The 21,657-nt window shown below is 32.8% G+C and overlaps 2 protein-coding genes and 1 long non-coding RNA gene across 3 annotated transcripts; 2 read left to right on the forward strand and 1 right to left on the reverse strand.

Moving 5' to 3' along the window:
• The first annotated feature begins 5,328 nt into the window (after positions 1-5,328).
• Positions 5,329-10,537, forward strand: twf (twinfilin actin binding protein). The gene is made up of 9 exons (XM_090107166.1): positions 5,329-5,536; positions 5,753-5,830; positions 5,912-6,023; positions 6,446-6,608; positions 7,378-7,511; positions 8,027-8,130; positions 8,647-8,790; positions 9,277-9,395; positions 10,074-10,537. Exons 1-9 carry the CDS (start codon positions 5,512-5,514, stop codon positions 10,224-10,226), a joined length of 1,032 nt encoding a protein of 343 aa, XP_089963292.1. The 5' UTR covers positions 5,329-5,511; the 3' UTR covers positions 10,227-10,537.
• A 1,699-nt stretch (positions 10,538-12,236) lies between these two features.
• 140up (RPII140-upstream gene protein) lies at positions 12,237-14,500 on the reverse strand. Its single transcript, XM_090107158.1, has 6 exons — positions 14,187-14,500; positions 13,943-14,108; positions 13,773-13,861; positions 13,447-13,580; positions 12,671-12,779; positions 12,237-12,421 (listed from the first exon to the last, which is right to left on the reverse strand). The coding sequence occupies exons 1-6, from the start codon at positions 14,366-14,368 to the stop codon at positions 12,301-12,303; spliced, it is 801 nt and encodes a 266-aa protein (XP_089963284.1). The 5' UTR covers positions 14,369-14,500; the 3' UTR covers positions 12,237-12,300.
• Positions 14,501-19,429: 4,929 nt separating this feature from the next.
• On the forward strand, positions 19,430-21,262 carry LOC149904726 (uncharacterized). Its single transcript, XR_016457263.1, has 3 exons — positions 19,430-19,822; positions 20,099-20,203; positions 20,366-21,262. It is a non-coding gene; the product is annotated as an uncharacterized LOC149904726 (long non-coding RNA).
• The last annotated feature ends 395 nt before the right edge of the window (positions 21,263-21,657 follow it).

Genomic DNA, 21,657 nt, shown 5'->3' on the forward strand with positions numbered 1-21,657 from the left:
TTTAAATAATATAATTAATATGTAATTTAATAATGACAACAAAATTAAATAGATCAAAACACTGTATTTATTATTAACACGCTTTTATTAGCTTCACCTGTATGTTTGTATGTAACCGACTCCTTTCGAAGTTTCGACTCGATTTTGACCCACTTAAAACCGACGGATTTTGTTCAAATTTTGAACACTTATCAAGGTCCGATGACAATACAATAATATCATAAATTTATCCTGATAAGGATCGCCAGGATGAGCTTAAAACATATGTTTGTATGTAACCAATTCTCCTTTCGATTCGATTTAGACCCACTATAAACCGACGGATTTAATTTAAATTTTGTATACTTATAAAAACCCGGTAACAATACAATAATTTCATGAATTTATCTTTTTATCCTGTTTAGTTTTTCAAACTATATTTAATTTTCTATCAACTGCAATGAGTGAAAACTAACATTATGACGTCACACGCGCTCGGGTGACGCTTCGGGAGTTGTCGGCGTGTCTTCGGTACTGGATTCAAAGACTAATTTTTATTTTGAAATAACTTTTGAATTATTGCAAAAAAAATAAAAATAAAAACAGTTTTGTTATAAAACTAATATATAAACTTTCCATTTATCACAAAAAAAAATTTAATTCAAATACTCAATTAGCACCCAGGACGCAGGCTGCGCCGGCAAACCGTTGATAATTTATTTCCAATCGCAACAGCCCGCAGCGCCGCAGATATTACACGTAGCTTCTCGAAATATATTGAAGATTTCCCATTCTACGAGTGCGAAAATTCAACGGAATTGTTTCTGTACCATCCGACGATTATTCGACGTTTTAAAAATATTTATCAAAAAATTTGCATTTGAATGCGAAAACACTATCAAGAGACAGTTGTGGTATGCAATAAAGCAGTTTATCCGGAAAACGGTAATAATAACTAGCAAGGAATAACGTACAAGAGCCGAACACAGCGGTTTCGTTAAATCAACGGAGTGAAAGGAATCCTCGAGTTGGATCAGAGCCCAGCGATGTCGTTGAGATTGCAGCAATTTATCCCGGCCGTGACGCCTTAGATAGCGGCTTGTATTAACTTTACGTCTCTTATGTGCTTTATGATATATGGGTACAACAAATTTTAAGCCGCCATTTATCAACATAACTGTTAGGTACCCGTTTTAAACTTTATTTTCCGCACCATCTTTATTTTCTTATCAAAAATTATGGACCAGCTTAAAGCAAAGGTTTATTTACTAACAAAAACGAAGTTAGTCAGATTGGGTTATATTTCCTGTCGCGTATTATATGATTTCTTTTGTTAAAATCACACGAACAAAGTACAAATACGTATAAAACAAGCGAGGTTCATGCCAGCTGCAGCAGCAGCGGGCAGCTCTAATGGCTTCCATTACGTTGCTCGCCACCTGCGCTAATGGGTCAGAAATATTTAATTGATGAGAGGCAATACTGATATCCTGATTCGCATTTTTCATGCAAGTGCTTAATGAAATCATATTACTAGTTGGCCATGTCAACGAAACTAATTAATCGTGTACCTTCTGAATTCGACTGCACCGCATCACCTGGGGCCTTAGACAAAGTAACAATTAAAAAACGATAACGAAGTTAGAAAAGGAAAAATGTATGGGATTGACATTAGAGACCACGTGATCTAACGCGGCGTATGTCAATTAATTAGTGAATTAAGTATTGTGAAATTACTGGTTAGGGAGCCAGGTGCAAATTTGGTTAACTATTTCCTCTCAAGAGATAATTCATCAGACGCATGAGAGTATAGTATTATAAAGCCTCGTGAACGTCAGCTGGCGCTCGGTTGGGGGGGTGAGCGGTTGTAGCCTCCCACGCACATAGGAAAAAAAATACATTCATTCATTCATTTCCTCTCTGCTAAAAATTTGTCAAATTGTAGCTAACCCAATATCTCAACGAAAAAAAATAGTCAGCTGGTTACAACATGGTGTATTATACGTCAGCTGGTGTCTCGAACATGAAAGTTAAATTTAAAGAAAAATTTATTTTCCGTTATTTCCTCTCAAACAAAAATTTACCTGATGATAGCTTATATGTAACTGTGGATAAATATATATGTCAGCTGGCTGTATCTTGGTGGAAAAACCGTCAGCTGATACGGGAGGCTACAACCGCTCTTCCCCCCAACCGAGCTCCAGCTGACGTTCACGAGGCTTCATAATACTATACTTTGATGCATTTTACTAATTACCGCTTGAGAGGAACTTGGTCATAAAATCTGCTGCTGGCTCCCGGACCATACACTATGTGATGAAAATACCTTTCAAAAATATACAAGTAAACACTTACCTACCAAAAGTTACGTAGAGTTTATCTTTAATACCAAAATTTATAGGTATCACTTTTGACAATAATATACAGATCTGTGGTAGGTAAATTGTAGGAACATATAGGGTGCTAAATGCTAAAAAAGAAATTCACTATCTACGTGCTTTACGTAAAAGCTGAAGTGGAATTATAAATTGGAGCAAATTTTATCCACTCTAATGCAATACGTAATCTTGCTAAACTAAGTAGATGCAGAAAATCCAGAAATCAATTCGTGATAGATACAATTTCGGTTAAAGCATGTTCATCCTTAATTTTGAATTCTCTGTGAGCAAACGCTACAGCTGAAATTTAATTTCACAACGGGAACTGTACTAATTACAAACAAATCATATCTCTTGCATTCACGTTTAAAGACCTTAGCATCGTGCATAAAGCAACTTGGATAAATAATGTTAAGATAAATGTGTTCATATTTTTACCTACATTTTTATTTATAGATTAATTCTTTAAAATTTAATTTTAAACACAAAGAAAAGACGTCCCTATAGGTATCAAGGCGTAGAGGTATTGCGTAAAACGTGTCGGCGAACATTGTCATCTATTCATTAAGCAGTTAAATAACGTTACAATTGAGCTTGTACACAATTTAACGATACACGTAATTAACGGAGTATATTCACGTATTGTTTGCGTAACTGCGTAACAAACACCTGACGCTGTGTTCCGTACCAGACTTAATTGCACTGAAGTATTTAATGTGCCACCTTATGCAGTCTGAATAACGGTAATTTAAACTTGTTGAGGATTCCAATTACTATGAATTATTATACTTACATAGGTAGTAGGTAATACACGTCAAGACTTCTACGAATAAGGTCACAAGCTCGAGAAATATAAAACAATTTATTTTTTGACCTACATATATTTTTTTTACAATACGGACGTGAAATTTTCAGAAAATTGTGTTGGAAGGAAAATATTATGAGCTGAGCGCTAAAAATAATTGTCTTTTCAGCAGATTGAATAGAGAGCACGAATAATATTGTGCCTGCTCTATGAATTATATACCCCAGCCACACTACTGGACGAGTGGTATGGGAAGTGACGAGGAAAGTAGGCAGAGGCATAGTGTGGCGACGTTACTCGTCATGCCACTCGTCGTGATCATCGTCCTGCTCACTGCTCCCTATTTGTCGGCTTTTGCGCACGAGTCAAAGGACCGGCAATACGAGTGCGAACTGAAGAGCGTTGCGATTAATCGCACGAGTAGAGCAGTGTGTGGCCAGAGGGCAATGTCGCGGCGAATAACGGCAGCGCGATGAACAGGACGAGGAGCATAGTGTGGTGCCGGCCATAGAATTTTACTCTAAGAAACATGTTTCAAATATTACATACCGAACTACATAGTATCAATTCGATGATTGGTAAAATATTCGAAATGCACTGTCATAGTGATGTCATCATGCTGCTCTTTATGCTCATGCCAAGCTCATGCCCATCGCTTGGCTCACGTGGTTCTGTAAAAAAATTATACTAATGAAGGTATGTGCTAAATATAGTTACTTACATAATTAACATTTAAACTCGACATATTTTTAGCTGTAGGACTTCGAAATCTGAACTGAATAATCTCGTGGTACTACTGTAAAATACCCCTTTACGGCTAGACTTACCCTCAGCCCCTTTAGTACGTATCACTCAGTGGGGTTTTTAATTACATCCTGCCACTTCTTGTCTGCGAAATTGTGCGATTACTGAAATGTATCCTGTACAGACTTGCATTTCTAATTACGACAAATAAGCGCTATCTAGAATATCTTCAAACTACCTAGTACCTGGAAACGTATCTACCGTAGTAACTAAACGGCTGTATTTTAATCACGCCTCAACTGACGTCTTGCATTAGATGCATAATTAATTATTGAGCAAAACCGAACTTGGTGCTTAGGCGATAATTTAATTATAATATGGATGCTGCAAATAAAATACGCTACAATTATCAAAATACTTAGATATAGATACCTTTTAAAACAATGAGATAAAATTCTTTTTATTGGTATATCCAAAGGTGACTGTTTCCGTACCTACCACAAGCTAAGAATACAAAAATTAGAGCTCTATGCTTATATAGCTATGTAGGTACAGGCACCTAATCGGTTAATTTATGAAATGTAAAAACGCGGTCGGCCCACGCATAAGCCACGTATTCACTAAAATAATAAAAAAACTACGACAAAAAAGTATTCGATTTGAGTTTGATTATAACTAGCGTTCTGAACAAAACATTTAACAATATTCCAAATTTCAAATTTCATTTCATTTTTTTTTTGTCGAACAGCCTATCAATATTGTCTTTTATAGAATAACAAGAAAAAAATGATATTATTATAATAGACTTTATAATCACGTTATATTTGAAAAGATTTGAATTATTTTACAATGAAAAATATCTGGGTTAAAATTAAATTTAGATCTATATTATATCCTAAAAACAAGCTATGGAGTATCACCTCATGGAGTAAGGCGACGATTTTGGTATCTTTGAATCTTGATATTAAATCTAATTCTAAAGAAGTTTCTCTCTAACACCTCAACACGCTCTTTTTTTATTACCTATAATTGTTGTTGCATTTCGATTACTATTATTATAAAATTAATTTATTGCTTTTTTGAAGCTACGAAGAGACAATGCGCGTGTGCACAACTCTGTAATAACTGTGGTATAATAACTATCACATAAATTAGTGTGTACTGTCTACATATTTTTATATCTTTAATACATGTTATTTTAATTATTATTTTTTGTCGCATTATTTTATGCATTTTTTTTTATTTAAATTTTAAGTTCATTTATTCGAGAAAATAAACCAAAAACATTATCTGTGGTAAATTATGGTTATATTATCTGTAAATAAGTGTTCAAAATTCAAAACTCAGAATTCAAAATATGTTCAAATGTCAAGTGCCGCCTCGAGTGCCGCTATTTTGACGTGGAAGTTTGACATTTTGACTCTTGTGCTTGTGACGGATACATAACTCTGGAAGGTGGAAAGTGGAAACTCAAAATATTTTTAGCTACTTACGAATGAAATATTGATAGAGCAAACGTTAAGAATAGTTGTTATTCAACATCCACAAATCAAGAGCCAAAACCACATATTTAAGTCCTGTAATTGTAGAGATTATCTGGACAAAATGTCCCACCAAACTGGAATCCAGGGTAAGTTAATTCACGATAGTACACAAAAAGGAATACCTGAAATCGTAATTATTTCTCCTTAATAATGTACTTTCTAACCTGCACATACTAAAACGAATGCATTAATCACTTATTTTAAAGTAAAAGACCGTAAATAAATAATTTGTCTTATCAGCCCAAAAAAGCCGGATATGATCTCGATTTCATAGCTTTAAATATTTTTTTTTTGTTTTTCAGCGAATGAAGAATTATTAAAGTTCTTCAGTAAATGTAGAGATGGAAAAATACGTGTTGTCAAAGTCAGCATAGAAAATGGTAATATTTATTTTTTATCAGTACAGTTACATATTATCTAAGCTTACCTTTATTTTTACTTAATGACTTATTTCCTTACAGAGCAATTAACTTTATCTACACATCAACAAGTTAAAGGTACTTGGGAACAGGATTTTGATAAATATGTCCCTCCATTGATAGTGGATGATCTTCCTTGTTACATTTTGTATAGGTGAGAAATTTTGGCATAACTTTGCAAATATTATTTGCTTATAATTATCATTGTATCATTTTAACGTTGAAAAAGTAGCTGTGATATCAAATTTATCTTATGAGTTGGAATGAGTGTTACAAACTACCAATAAACTTTTGATACAAATTATTAACATCAAATAAACAATAAAAAATGAAAACAGTGACATAATAATTAGGTATCTGTTATAAAAATGTCGTGTGGTTTTATGAAACCACGGTAAAAGTGAAACTGTTCGAACGGTTACGAACACTGCTTTATACCTACTCAGCAGCCGACCGTCACGCGACATGCGCTACACAGACCAAAAAGTTTGAGACGATGTAATAAAAGTTTCACTTTAATAAGTGTTAAAGTAATGACAAACTGCAATTATTAACATAGGAATATTATACTTTCAGGTTTGATTCAACCAATTCCCTAGGACATGAATGGCTCCTCCTTAGTTGGTCTCCCGATAGTGCTCCAGTCAGACACAAGATGTTATATGCATCAACCAAAGCCACATTGAAGCAAGAGTTTGGTTCCTCACACATTAAGGATGAAATGCATGCTACGACTAAGGTAAAACATGCTGCTATAATCCTTACTAATATTATAAATGCGAAAGTAACTCTGTCTGTCTGTCTGTTACCCAATCACGCCTAAACTACTGAACCAATTTTCATGAAATTTGGTATGGAGATATTTTGATACCCGAGAAAGGACATAGGCTACTTTTTATCCCGGGAAAATGACGCAACCCCGGAAATCCCACGGGAACAGGAACTATGCGGGTTTTTCTTTGATTGCGCGGGCGGAAACCTAGTAAATTATAAGTTGTTATCACATGTAAATACTCAAAAGTGTTTTATTGTAATACAATATAGTGATTATATTGGTATGTTTCACTGATTTAAAATCGCTGTGTCAAAAGTTATGTAATTTTTAATCAGTCTCAACTAGGTAGTCATTTTAATCCCAGGTGCTTTGAAAGTAGTTACTACAGAAAACAAGTCTATAATATGTATGACCCTTCAGCCCTAGTTATTGCAGCCATTCTCATAAATTCCACCAAATAATATAATATTTCACATTTCTAAGACACATATAACATACTAGCATACCGCCCGCGGCTTCGCCCGCGTTTTCAAAGAAAAAACCGTTCCCGTAGGATTTCCGTGATAAAACCTATCCTATGTCCTGTCTCGGGTATCAAAATATCTCTATACCAAATTTCATGCAAATTGGTTCAGTAGTTAAGGCGTGATTGGGTAACAGACAGACAGATAGAATTACTTTCGCATTTATAATATTAGTATGGATGATTATTCAGTTTAACGACACTTAACAGGATGAAGTATGCTTGAAAGGATATAAAGCACATCTGAGTGGGGTGGCCGCTCCAGCGCCGCTAACTGACAGAGAAGAGGCCTTGAAGGAATTGAATGAGAGTGGGCAGGGTCCCAATTATGGTACAGATGCAAGGTAATGTTGAGGTCGCCAATATGTGTTTATATAAAAGTACTAGATTTCCGCCCGCGGCTTCGCCCGCGTTTTCAAAGGAAAACCCGCATAGTTCCTATATAAAACCTATCCCATGTGTTAATCCAAGTTACCCTCTATATGTGTGCTAAATTTCATTGTAATCGGTTCAGTAGTTTTTACGTGAAAGAGTAACAAACATCCATACATCCATACAAACTTTCGCCTTTATAATAGTATTAAGATTATTTTATCTGTGCCAATGCTTTTAGATTAATTATTGTAATAGAATTTATTTATTAATTTCTTAAAACTCATTTATGCCAGATTATATCTCTCTTATTTCTAAGCGAACACACAAATAAGACGGGACTGTTAAAATTATGGATTTGCTCTGAAGTTTGCAGTGTGATAATACTGTTTTAATACTAAAAAGGTTAAAAAAATTCTCTATTGAGCTGTAAATAAATTCCTTACTGTTTAATATGGTTTAATGTTGATATTCTTTAAATTTTCAGGCAGTCAACTATGGGTGGAATATCTTTTCCAATAACAGAATCAGCAAAACAGGGTATTCTTGATCTCCAAAGAGGTTCCTACAATTATTTACAATTTAAAATAGGTATGTCTTAATATTATTAATACTATTTAGTATTTACAGAAACGTGTTTCACAAAATGAAATATTACCATACAAGTAGTATTAAATATTAATTATTGAAAATATGTCTTTATAAAATGATTTCAAAAACACAAATACAACAAGTTGATGTAAAATCAGATTCAGATAGAATTTTGATATGTTGCTATTTTTAATTCAAAAAGTTATTTTGCTATAATTTTTGGTGTACAATGAGTGAGAGTTATTTATTAAACTAGGTTTCCGCCCGCGGCTTCGCCCGCACAGTCAAAGAAAAACCCGCATAGTTCCCGTTCCCGTGGGATTTCCGGGATTGCGACATTTTCCCGGGATAAAAAGTAGCCTATGTCCTTTCTCGGGTATCAAAATATCCCAATACCAAATTTCATGAAAATTGGTTCAGTAGTTTAGGCGTGCTTGAGTAACAGACAGACAGACAGAGTTACTTTCGCATTTATAATATTAGTATGGATTTGTAATGTAATTTATCAATTTCCAGATTTAGATGAAGAACAAATATGTCTAGCCAAGGCTGCAATTATAACTCTGCCTGAGTTACCTGCCCAGGTGCCGGCCAATGAAGCCAGATATCATTTGTATATATTTAAACATACACATGAAGGTGATCAGCTTGAAAGTATAGGTAAGGATATATTTAAAAAAAACTGTTGATATTTAGAAAGCTATATTAACAAATGAAAATGAAAAATATATTTATTTCATACACACAATTTTCAAATACAGAAAGTGGATGAGTCCTCCTATGTCCTTTCTCGGGTATCAAAATATCTCCATACCAAATTTCATGCAAATTGGTTCAGTAGTTTAGGCGTGATTGAGTAACAGACAGACAGACAGAGTTACTTTCGCATTTATAATATTAGTATGGATTGTCAAATGAAATCAATTCAGCCGTTTTTTGCATGAAAATTCTGTATACCTACAGTTCATAAAACATTTTATAATGTTAGAAAATGGCATAATATACCAAATTTCATTCATTTATTAAAGTAAGGCGCTTAATACGGACCTTATGATCAAATCTTATGTATTCATAATTTTTCTCAAATATTTTAAAACTTAAATTTTAAGTTGTTGAAATGTATTAAACAGCAGCATATTTTTTCAGTATTTATATATTCAATGCCTGGATATACCTGCAGCATCAAAGAAAGGATGATGTACTCCAGTTGCAAGGGACAGTTTCTTGAATTAATTGAAAAAATGGGTGTCGAAGTTACTAAACGAGTGAGTATAATATTATGATACTATTTTTGAAGTGAAAACTTCTTTAGCGGCGTTGAGCACTTTTTCTGTAATGGGTATAAAATCTTAAACTCGCGTCAGGACACGTGACCTGATCGAAAAAGCGTAAGACGGATACCATTCCAAAATATCAAACATGCTCAACGTTAATAATCAAGTTTTCACTTCTGCCGGCACTCCTGGAGTGCAACCCGTCTTTTTTTTTAATGAAACTACTTAGGTCGTAGATAACTGTAGGAATAAACAAATTTCTCATATCAAAGAGCCTGACTTGTCTTTATGAATTTTGTCAGTATTATAAATATCTTTGTTTGAATATTCCCTTGCCTTTTGAATCAACGAGATGTTTAGCTATAATACTAAGAGTTAAGACTGGTCACTGATCAGCTATTAACTACCTATCAGCTAAATTGATCCAGTAGATCCAAGATTTGCATGTTGAAACAATTAAACTTTATACTACTTTAAGCTCTATAATTGTTATATCAGTATTGAATATTGATAGTTTCTATAAATAAATATTGATAAAAATATTGATAGGTATGAGAACGAATGTAATAAATGGATTAAAATAAGAATTAAATTCCTGTCATGAAAATCATGATGTTAAAAATGAAATGATAACCAGAATATTTGTGTAATTATTTTTATTATTTATAGGTTGGCGTAGATGAAGGCAAGGAATTGACTGAAGAATTTTTATATGACGAAATCCATCCTAAAGTGAACTTACATCGTCCAGCTTTTGCCAAACCAAAAGGTCCACCAAATCGAGGTGCGAAACGAATTACTAAAGCACAGTCCACACAATAATAATACAAGGAATAAGACTTCATACAAAAACCTATGCTTCTTATTTTATGAAGAAGTATAGTGGTACATTTTTATGCAAAATAGTGTTTGGAAAGGTCATCAGTTTATTTTTATTAATATACTTTTTAATGTTTCTCACATTTGGATATTACTATAGCGTGTTCGAAATTTTATTAATGATTTTTGTTAATTATAATCTTTAGTGCTATAATATGGCTCAATCTTCAATAGAGTAATTATTGCATGTGACCTTTAAGAAAAATCAAAAATATTTATTTGAATTATATTCAAACGATTATAACTATATTATGTATTTGATTGATAAATATGTTATTGTTTAAGTTAAAGCTGAGTTAAAGCTGAGTTAAAGCTGAGATGTAAGCTATTTATTTCTGCATGACATGTATAATTGTTAAAAAATATAATATGTATAAGGGCCGATTTTTCAATGCTTGGATAAAACTTATCCGTCCAATAAAGTATTACAAGATAATATTAAAATGTCACGTAAACTGTCAAATACGGTAAATTAGAATACGTTTTTAAAATGGTAGTTTTATACATTATTCGACGAATAAGTTTTATCCAAGGATTGAAAAATCAGCCCTAAAAAGAAAAAAAATGTCTTCCTAATATTCAAACGTTGAACAGGCTTATTAATTATTATTTTCATATAAGGTACCATATAAAGTACCAATTTATTAGTTTGAATTGAAAGATTTTGATTTTGAATAATACAGGAAAGGCTCGGTCGCCACATGGATGTAGCGTGAATCATCCTTAATGTAGGTGCTAATTATGTCAGATGCATGAAGGTTTTTATAAATATTATAATGGGTACATATTTGGCACAAAATAACAGCAAAAACATCAACAGATTAATTATTAACTTAACATTATAATAATGTTTGTTAGGTTTATTTTAAATTTATCGTATTAAAAAATGGATCGCCAGATCAAAAAACTACATTTTATATCATTTTTAATATGTATTTTAGATGGTATGTTTTTAATATTGCCAATGTGAAAAATTCTAATTCAAGGAATATTATAATTTAATTGTGAATTTCTGTTTTGGAAGCTATTACTTATAAGTAGGGATGCGCCGAATACCGAATACATATTCGGTATTAATCATTTTCTACATTTTAATTGACTAATTATTACGCTTTAAAATCATTCTTTATTGCAATTGAAATTTTTGTCATTGTTAATACAATTTTTATCATCGTGTAGACTTTTTTATACTTGTGTATTGTGGAGCATTCAATGTCCTATTAGATTCTTGCCCAATTTTAATAAGTTTTTAGTCAAATTAATAATGAAAAGTTTAACTCTTTTTAATAATCAAATGTAAGATTATGGTCTGTTACATTCAATATTTGAGAAAAATATTTTTTGTAAATGTATTTGTTGTCGTTTTAATCTCACCAGATAAGGTGTCACTAAAAATTGTGTTAAAGAATTAATAAATCGGCTTCTCATCTACATGCAGTAGGGGCAATATTGGAATTGCACCCAACTAGCTTCTTAATTGTGATGTGCAAGCAGGAACAATTTAGAGAACAACTGAAAATAAATAATTCGCGCGGAATGGCGCGAAAGGATGCGGGTTCGAGTCCCGCCTCGTGATCGAATTTTTTCTACTCTTTATAAATTTATATTTATAAATTTATAACTGAAAATAATCTAACAGCCGTGCAACCGAGATTGTTCCAATATCGCCCCTGTGGCAGGTACGTGAGTAACCGGCTTTATAAGATACCAAGTTTTTGCTTTGTTTAGTACGCAATACAGGTAAAATATTATAATCTTGATTTGAATGTTATTACTCATTGTATTGTATCATAAGCTTTTATATAACTGGAGATTTAATATATTATGTAATATAATATAATTTTGCATCCATCTTATAGTCAACAATAATTTAATAAATGATTTTTATAATGTATATTTGTATTTTTCTTGAATTATATTAATTTCTATGAAAGAAAATAAAAAAAGACTAAATGTAATTTCATATTTTTATTATTTACATTTTGTACACTACAGTATAAATATTAATGAATATTATTTAGACAATCTCTTCTATTTTCTTGATACCTTTTTCTTGAACTAACACATCATGATGTTTTGTAAGATCATCATTCTTTTCCTTAGCACTGGCTTCAACACATTCATTGTATACTTCATCCCTGAAAAATGTATTTGTATTAGCATATTCTATTTCCTTTAATAACTAATGGTCTGCCCTGGCATTGCCTGTGGTGCGTTTTAAAATTTCTCCAAAAGAATTAACAAAATGGATTCAGCAGTTCTTGAGTATATCATTCAAACATTTAACTAGATATCAATACCAGGTACATATTTCCTAATTAAAAAGAAAAATGTATTCCTAATAATTAATAAAATATATATTATACAAATCCTTATAGAAAAAATACCTGGACTGCTTAATTTTGTATAGTGATTTTCGTATGTCATCCATCGTTACACCACTGATCTTCAACAAGCCTATGATTACTAAGCCACCCACTAAACTTAGAGCAGATCCTGTAAACAATATATTTACAAGTTAAGAGCATTTTTCTGAAATAATAAATTTTTAGGTAATAAATTTTTTTTACAAATAATTAACATAGTTTAAAAACCTAATTAACATGCTTTAATTTTTTGATGATCTCATTAAATTATAGTACAGTTTAAATTCAATATGCCTGTTTCAGTAGATCAAAATTGAGTTCTAATGGAGTCACAAACATACAGGTGAAGTTAAGAAAAGTGTGTTAAAAGGGACTAAATTATTGCACAAATCCATTTCCATTCTATAATAAATAAAATAGATGATGAGCCTTGCAAGAGCTATTTAACACATCTTGTGCTAACGGTATGTGAACATACCTACAATGACCTATTATACTAGTAGACGCGGCATACGCCAACTTCATTGCACTAAAAAACAGCGTAATTGATACATACCTACTTACTAACGCATTATCACCAATACAGTTGTTCTCTCTTTCACTCTCACGCACGAGACATAATACATGTCTCACTCATGTAATAGTAATAACAACTGCCGATTGAAATATAAAAAGAACGTCCAGCCACGACGCTGAATGGTGCGTGACTAAGTGAAACTCGGGCACTTAGCTGAGTTTTTTCTTGCCAAAATAGAGAGCAGGTAATGTATCTAGCTTTTTTATATATCATAGCATACCTAAACCAGCACCAACCAGACTTGCAGCTAATCCCAAATTAGCTTTATACACCGCCCCTGTGATTGCACCGGCTACCACATATTCCAGAACTGAATTCTTGTCTCTATATACTGATATGGTTGTTGCTATTGAGCTAAAAAAAAATTAAATTTATGTGAGCATTAATTTTGTAATTTATACTTGTTATTACAGTTCTTATTAAAGCAGAAAATTTATTGAGCATACATAGGTAAAATATTTGAATTGTGCACCCAAACCTCTCTGTTGATATTGTGATAAATATGCAGCTATGTGTTTAGAACAGACCATTCTATAAAATAGTTACCTGTACATTGCAATGAATATTCCCAGTCTCCAGCCCCATCTTAGTGCTCCCTTAGCAAATGCTATTGTGACATAATCCTGCAGTTTCCTCTGAGAAGTTTATGTTAAATCGTCATTATCTGAATATTCTTTTACATATAAGTTTGAAGTAACAATCATTTTGAATTTTACCTTCGCTTGAAATGTGGAATTAAATACTGCAGCTTGATTATTTTCTATGAAATAAAAATAAGCATCCCTGGATTTCATAAAACCTCCATAGCAAGCGCCAAAAAATATGCCACTCAGAGACGCTTGTACGATACTGTGTAATTCTATAGAAAAATCATCATATTCACTGAAAATAAAACACAATTAAAATTATGAGGTTATGTATTAATGTTAACCTGCTCATTGCCAAAAATATATTACGCACTTTCTTCTGTACATTTGCTTAACCCTTTCCCATCCAGTTTCTGGGGCTTCTTGAGTGGATTTATCAAGTAAATTATAATCATGGTCATTACGGTGGTCAAAAAATGGAATTGCGAGCGCTGGTGTTAAACGCAATGTCGTTCCATATAAAATTCTCTTATTTAATATTCTAAACATTTTCATTAATTATCTATTCAGTCATCATAATATATAAGTATATAAGTAAGAATATTGTATTTTATGGAATATTCTTTTTTACAGTTCAAAATTAATATTGTTATGAAAATGAAACGCCACTTTGAAGTTTGCTGTTTGACAGTTGACACATAGTTCGACATTCGACGATTTGACGTTTGTCATTACCTCAGAACAAAGAATCCTATGGAACTGCCGTAATTGTTCAATTTGACGCGGAAATAATAATGATATACCCATCTCTTTCTCACAACAGTGGTTTTACCTTAGAAAAAGCATCTACACTCTTTTTATTAGCGCCCTCTTCATTGGCATCGATATCCTTTGCTGCCACGGACGCCATCTTAGTATACGGTTTTGTTTACATGTGAGAAGATGTCATTGTGAAATTTTTATGATTTTCCAGTGTTTTTCGACCATAATCGAGTGTAATAAGTATAATTGAAAATAATAATAGGTACCATGAAGTGTTCTATAGTAGGTTGTGGGGTATTTCTTTAGAAATTTGCGGCATGAATTAAGGGGGGGGAGGGGAGGGAAAGGGAGGGGGGAGGTAAGAGGGGACCCCCTATAAAGTGGGGGGGTGAGGAAACCCCCCCTTCTATTTTTTTTTAAATTTTTTCTGAGATTATATTTATACTAGCTTACCGCCCGCGGCTTCGCCCGCTTTGACTTAAACCTAATAAATTATATACTAAAACCTTCCTCTTGAATCACTCTATTTATTAAAAAAAACCGCATCAAAATCCGTTGCGTAGTTTGAAAGATTTAAGCATACAAAGGGACATGGATAGAGAAAGTGACTTTGTTTTATACTATGTAGTGATGTAGTTAGAAATATAACGAAGATTATGGGCTTTCTTGACTGCTCCGGCGCTGCAGAACGTGGCGCTTGCCCCCGTGTGCTGAGGAGCAGGCAGAGTCAAGCGAGCCGGAGTGGCTGAGGCTGGTCGCCAAAGGCGACCAAAAAGCCGAAGCTACGAAGGCGAGTGAAGACTCCGCCACGCTCCTCCGCGCCTCCGACTTTTTAAATACACTCTAGTGTATGACAGACAAGTACCACGTGGAATCGGGGTGGACAGATTCGGTTCTGTGATAAACAATTTGTGTGCAATATACTTACATACAATAAAAACATTTTTTTTAAATAATTATTTTTCAAATCTTGTATACATGTTTGATACAATTTACAATGGCAATGAATGGATCCATTTTATTTATTTCCACCCATCGTCTCCACATATTCTATAGTATCTATTATCACCGAAGTTTGCTGGGTGGTTATAGTTATCTTTTTTAAAAAATCTTTTTACAACATGCCACTGGGTTTTATGAACATACCCATATTGCCCCAAACAATCATATGCTATGCTCGCCAATAACCCGTATGAATTGTTGTCCCCTCAGCAACATGCTTTTGAATGAACTATGGTTTTTAATATGTACATTAAGGCTGCAGTCTAGCAAAATAGCGTTTTCAACAAGTTATTTGACAATTTTTTCCCGGCGAATGAAATGATAAACTGAATTTTTTTTCTTGTTTATCAATTAGTGTTATATACGCAATGCGCGTGAATTTTTTCACATTTGTAAAGTTACTTTATGTTACCTTAATCAGGCCTTCAAGATAAGTCTCTTTCCCCCAAAGACATTTCGAGCTAAGTTTGTGCACTCACTACGTTGCAACCGATTACAATTTACACAATCTGATCAGCACATTATTATCCTTATATAGTCGTTATTAAAAACTGCTGAATACAATTGCCGAAAAACTTATGATTTTCCTAATTAGAACGTTATAAATTCATTAAATTTCCCATTTTTTGCCTTACAAAATCTATTGATAAATACTGCTAAAAGTTATTGTTTCCATTGATTTATTCGAGTTGGTTGAAGACCAATGAGTATTAATCCTTTAAAAAATTTTTTTTTTGAATTTTGATAATTCTTTAAATATTAAAAAAATATTTAAAATAATTAGGAAAAATCATAGCGAATTTCTTTAGTCGCGCTCCTTGGGCCGGAGCGTTCTGACGTGTGCTCTACGCTCGATTTTCCTTCATACCGAAGTGAAAGTTGCTCTACTTCATTAAATTTAATATTTTTGTTAATTGATTATTTTTATCTTAGTTTTGTGCAAATATTCGTATTTTTAAACATTTGATTTCGATATGGAAAATAAACGAAAAAATATGCGTGTAACTATGTACTTACTAGAAAAAAAATTATCTTCGAACATAAAGTTAATGAAACCAAATACATTACAAAGGTGATTGGCAACAATTTCTTTATTTTACGGGGTTTCAGTAAAGGGATGAATGTTTCTTTTAAACTAAAGTAAGCTCATAAATTTTCTTATAATATATATTTTTTTTGAAGTTCCAAAAATGTTTATTTTTCGTTTGAGAAATACGAAATATATTTAATTATATTGAGAACTTGAACTTGGGACATACGGGGAAAATGATTTGTTTACTCCAAAATTCCAACTATGTCGAGGTGTTTTTTTTTTTCTTCTAGTCATTTTAAACGTAGCGGCATGTTGTTTGATTATTAATTTTGTAACTTAAATACAGGATGTTGGTTTTATATTTTGATCTTACAGACGCGCTGACAAATTTAGTCCACCATTTCTAGTTTAGTCCACCAACTCTAAGTACCAATATTAAAACGAATGGATTATCATCACATCATAAAAACTCAGATGTAATGGAAGATCGCAATAACATAGAAAATTCAATGGGTGTTGAACTAAACAAACACAAGTAACAAGTAAAAAGAGCAACTATGGAGTTTCTTGCCGATTCTTCTCCGTAGATACTGCTTTCCGAATCGGTGGTAAATGTTAAAAATATGTACCTAATGACGTTTCAAAAGTGCTTCTAGAAGAAGTCTAATTGAATAAATAAATGTTTGAGTTTGAGTTTTGAGATAAACAGAGACGCGAAGAATAAAAAAAGAGGACGAAAACGATAATTCGTTGATGCTTTCCCTTTTCGACGTATTGTTAGGGTACATCACCAATCTGCAAAAAACAAAACTGATGATTCGCAATTGCTGATTAAAAATGAAAAACAAATAATCGACAACAGTGGTGAAAATTTGCTGATCACAATGAAACATCCTTCAGTGGTAGCAGATTTACTCATTTAAAATGTATCGGTGAACAGCGTAAAGGAGAGGAGGACAGGAAAACATTATGAATGTGGATGGTGGATTGTATACAGGGTGTAATCGATAAGTATGTGCAGGCGATTATGACGTTATTATTGCAGGTATCAAAAAACTTAAAACTGATATCGAAATTACTTTACCTAATGAGCAAAATGACAATAATAACTTTTTAAAAGTATAACGAGAAAAATTTACTTTATACACTCCCATATCAAGAAGGGAAAATGGGACTAGTAGAAGTTAAATGTCTAATTCCGGCAAAAGAGATGAATGCGGAAGATGCGGTTAAAAATAAAAAATTTTATATTTGAAATACAATGCAAAAAAATAACACTTTTGTCATAGATAAGAATCATGACTATTTTTTCCAAATTCAGGGACAACTAAACGTTGCAGAAGCAGAAGTCTGCTTATTTGCTGTTTGGACTGGAGTGAATCATTCGTTAAAAATAGAATATACATATAAGTTTAGGCAAAAAAAATAAAATGATGGACCATTATCAAGATTTTACATAAATTGCCTACTGTCAGAATTGATTGATTCGAGACTTCAGCATTCCATGCCCATCAAGGACCCATCCTATGTCATTCAAGCGATTGAAAAAGAAAAGAAAAATCCAGTGCATCCGATAAAGCATCAGAATGCTAGCAAAATATTTATTAGGTTTATCCATATAAATATATATATTATACATAATATAATAAATCCGTAGAAGGGTCAATTCTGTACTTTGAAAATATGTATTTAAAAAATAAATAGCAGTGTTACTGGATCGATACCAAACACAAATATGTGATTAAAAAAATTTTTGTCTGTCTGTCTGTCTGTATGTGAAGGCATCACGTGAAAACTAATGGTTCGATTTCAATGAAACTTGGTATAATTATACCTTATTATCCTGGGCATAAAATGGAATACTTTTTATCCTGGAAAAATACGAAGAAAAAAAATAAATCTTAATTTTTCAGTTTTATCCATAGACGTTGTTCTGTAGAACCGCGAACACACGTTGCGTTACCCGCAGTGGATTCAGCAATGTAACCTGTAGCGCCAAAAGTCGGATTTGGCTTGAACCGTTTGCGGCACACGCGGGCCGCACGACACCACGCCTCCTCGACTCCTATATAAGGACGGCGTTCCGCGCGATGCATATATGTAATTTATGAATTTTGATGCGAGCGAACGTGTTAACATTACATTTTTTTTTATTATATACAAAATTTGTTTATCCGTTTTATTAGTTAAACTGAACAACTTTCACTAAGAAACTTAGGTCGAAAAAAATGTATAGAGTTATGCATTTGAAGATATCAATAGAACGTATTCGCAAATTTTGTGTACTGATAAAAAAAATCACCTGGTGTAATTTTCACGAAAATTGTTTCAAATTGTCATGTCTGGTATTTATTACGAATATTAAATTATGCATACGAATGATTTAATTTTTAAAAATTAAGTGGAGCAACTTTCCCATAGTACATTTGTATTATTTACATATAGGATGACAGGATGCATTTGTTTGCACTACTAGACCAAGCCCTTAAGACATTTGTTATCTCTTTCAAACACAATTCTTGTAGTTTTGTCAATGTAACTCAAACAATTTTGAACATAATCTCAAAAATTAAAAAAAAGATTTCTCTGTAATTACACGTTTCCGCACGAAAAGCCGCTAATGTATGTTTCGGGGCATCATTATCGATCGATAAAAATTAAAATCGCGCCGAAATTCGTGCCGCACGTTTCTAAAGTCAACCCGGTTGTGGCTTATGCCAAAGCAAAAACAGGCCAATCTAACCTTTCAACGTGCTTTCAACGGTAAGTGGCTAACATTTTGTTAAATTGTTGCTCATATTAAAGTGTATTTATTATCAAGTGTATAGAAATCTTTTAATCATTTTACATTTAATCATCTTAGTTATTATGAGCTGTAGAAACCCGCAATATTCTCCTTATTTCATTTGCATCGAAAACATAAACATGAGTGCTAGTGTCGAACATCATCGCATAAACACCTTATCGATAAATTATTAATTTGTTTATTAATTACGTGCGAAGTTATATATTGTTGTATATTTTCTCGTTTTAGTTTACCAAGTAACGAATCCCGGCGAAAGGCATGGTTGGAAAAGATTGGCATAGAAAATATCCGGCCAGGAACTAAAAACATTAATGTGTGTTCATTGCACTTTGAAGAGAGCGCATTTAATAAGACTTTAAACATTGTTTGATTGAGAGATGATGCTATCCCAACAGTATTTGCAAAGGTAAATAATTCATCAATCTTTTTATTAAACAACAACTTTGATTGTGTATGCACAAAAAGACCTCAAAACTACTGGTCCAATTTTTTTAATTCTTTCGTTGTTGGAAAGCTACACTTTCCATAAGTATATAATACACTATGTTTGTTCAATAAATTATTTTAATAAAAAAAATACTAAAAGTTTTACAATTTACCAAACATTGAGTCCATGTTTCTGTAGCAATCTATTTATTATTACTTGGGACCATATCTAATGTAACATTTGTATCTCTTTCAGGCAGACCATCCATCTCAATTTGCTTTAATTGACATATCAAATACTACTGATCAACCATCATGCTCAGGTTATCCACATCCACAAGATGCCAAGGATCTTGAATTGGTAAGAGCAGTTCTTGAATAAAACCTATATGAAATAATTCTTGTTTAAAAAAAAGGGAACTTCAATACGTAACTTTTTCATAGTCTTAGTCATACATGCTGAGATTCATGTGTATAATTATGAGAACTGTTATCAATAATTAAAATTTATTTAATGTTTTAGGCTTCAGCACTCGAATAATTAAAAAAATAGGAGAAAAAGTGGAGAAACAGAAAAAGAAAATTAAATGTTTAAATGAAGTGGTCCGTCAACAAATTTCCACACTGTATATGGCCAAGCTCATTTGCAGCATCTGTGACTACTGTCGCATGTACCTAAACATATATAGTAACCACTATAACTTAAATAAATTATTTTATGAAAAAATTGTGTTTGTTATTTAACTATACTTGCCCTTGACATCTGCTTGAGTCACTCACATGTATTTTAGCCAGCGGCTCTGCTCTTTTTTATTTTCGGACATGCGAACGAAGTCGCGGGTAAAGAATGCTCTTATGATCGAATGGGTTGCTTGGAAGAAAATGCTTGGAGCAATAAAGCCGCCTTTTGACTAAATATGTCCTATTAAGTAAAATTTGTATTTTCTGTTTGTGTGCAATAAAGCTTATAAATAAATAAATAAAGTACCCTATGGATGGCTCCATGGTCAAATAAAACCCGATGTTAAATTTCATCAAAATTGGCTTGTCCGTTTTAGCGTGAAAACGGAATATACATACATACACACTTTCGCATTTATAATATTATAAAACCTATCTTATGTGTTAATTCAAGTTACCCTCAATATGTGTGCTAAATTTCATTGTGATCGGTTCAGTAGTATTAACGTGAAAGAGTAACAAACTTACACATCCATCTTCACAAACTTTCGCATTTATAATATTAGTAGGAAGTATGATAGGATAGGATTAGTGAGGATACATAGGTATATAAAAAAACCCTGTCAATCGCGAAAAAAATCGGCTGTTTCATATAAAACTGCAGAACGAAAATATCAAAATGTATTGATTACACACTACAGCTATCCCTAGTAGGTAGGTACAATTGCAAAATGGTTAATCCGAATCACGAATTACCGAGTAACGATTGCCCGATAGAAGTAGTTATCTTTTTTTATTTTGTTGAAAGAAGTACCTCTTAAGTACTAGGTAAGCACCTACTGCATACTTATCATTCAAAAAGACAAAATTCTTATTACCTGAATTACCCATTCTTAACTCTATCATCAATCGATACAATATTATCGACTAGACGAACAAGTGAACGTCCCTAGCCCGCCATGTTTGTACCCCGATTTGTTTACTTAGGTATGCAGGAAAAGTACATGCATATGGCAGTTCCATATGATCGTTGTTCAGAGGTCATTACTTGCTTTGTGACGTTTGTGATTGTTCATTGCGGACGCCTCAGGCGGAAGCAGATGTTGTGCGACAGCGGCGCAACAGCTTACTTAA

This window comes from Colias eurytheme, chromosome 11, assembly GCF_061535395.1.
Source record: "Colias eurytheme isolate Ceu_HAF_F1 chromosome 11, ilColEury1 Martin Lab GWU primary, whole genome shotgun sequence".
Lineage (NCBI taxonomy): Eukaryota > Metazoa > Arthropoda > Insecta > Lepidoptera > Pieridae > Colias > Colias eurytheme.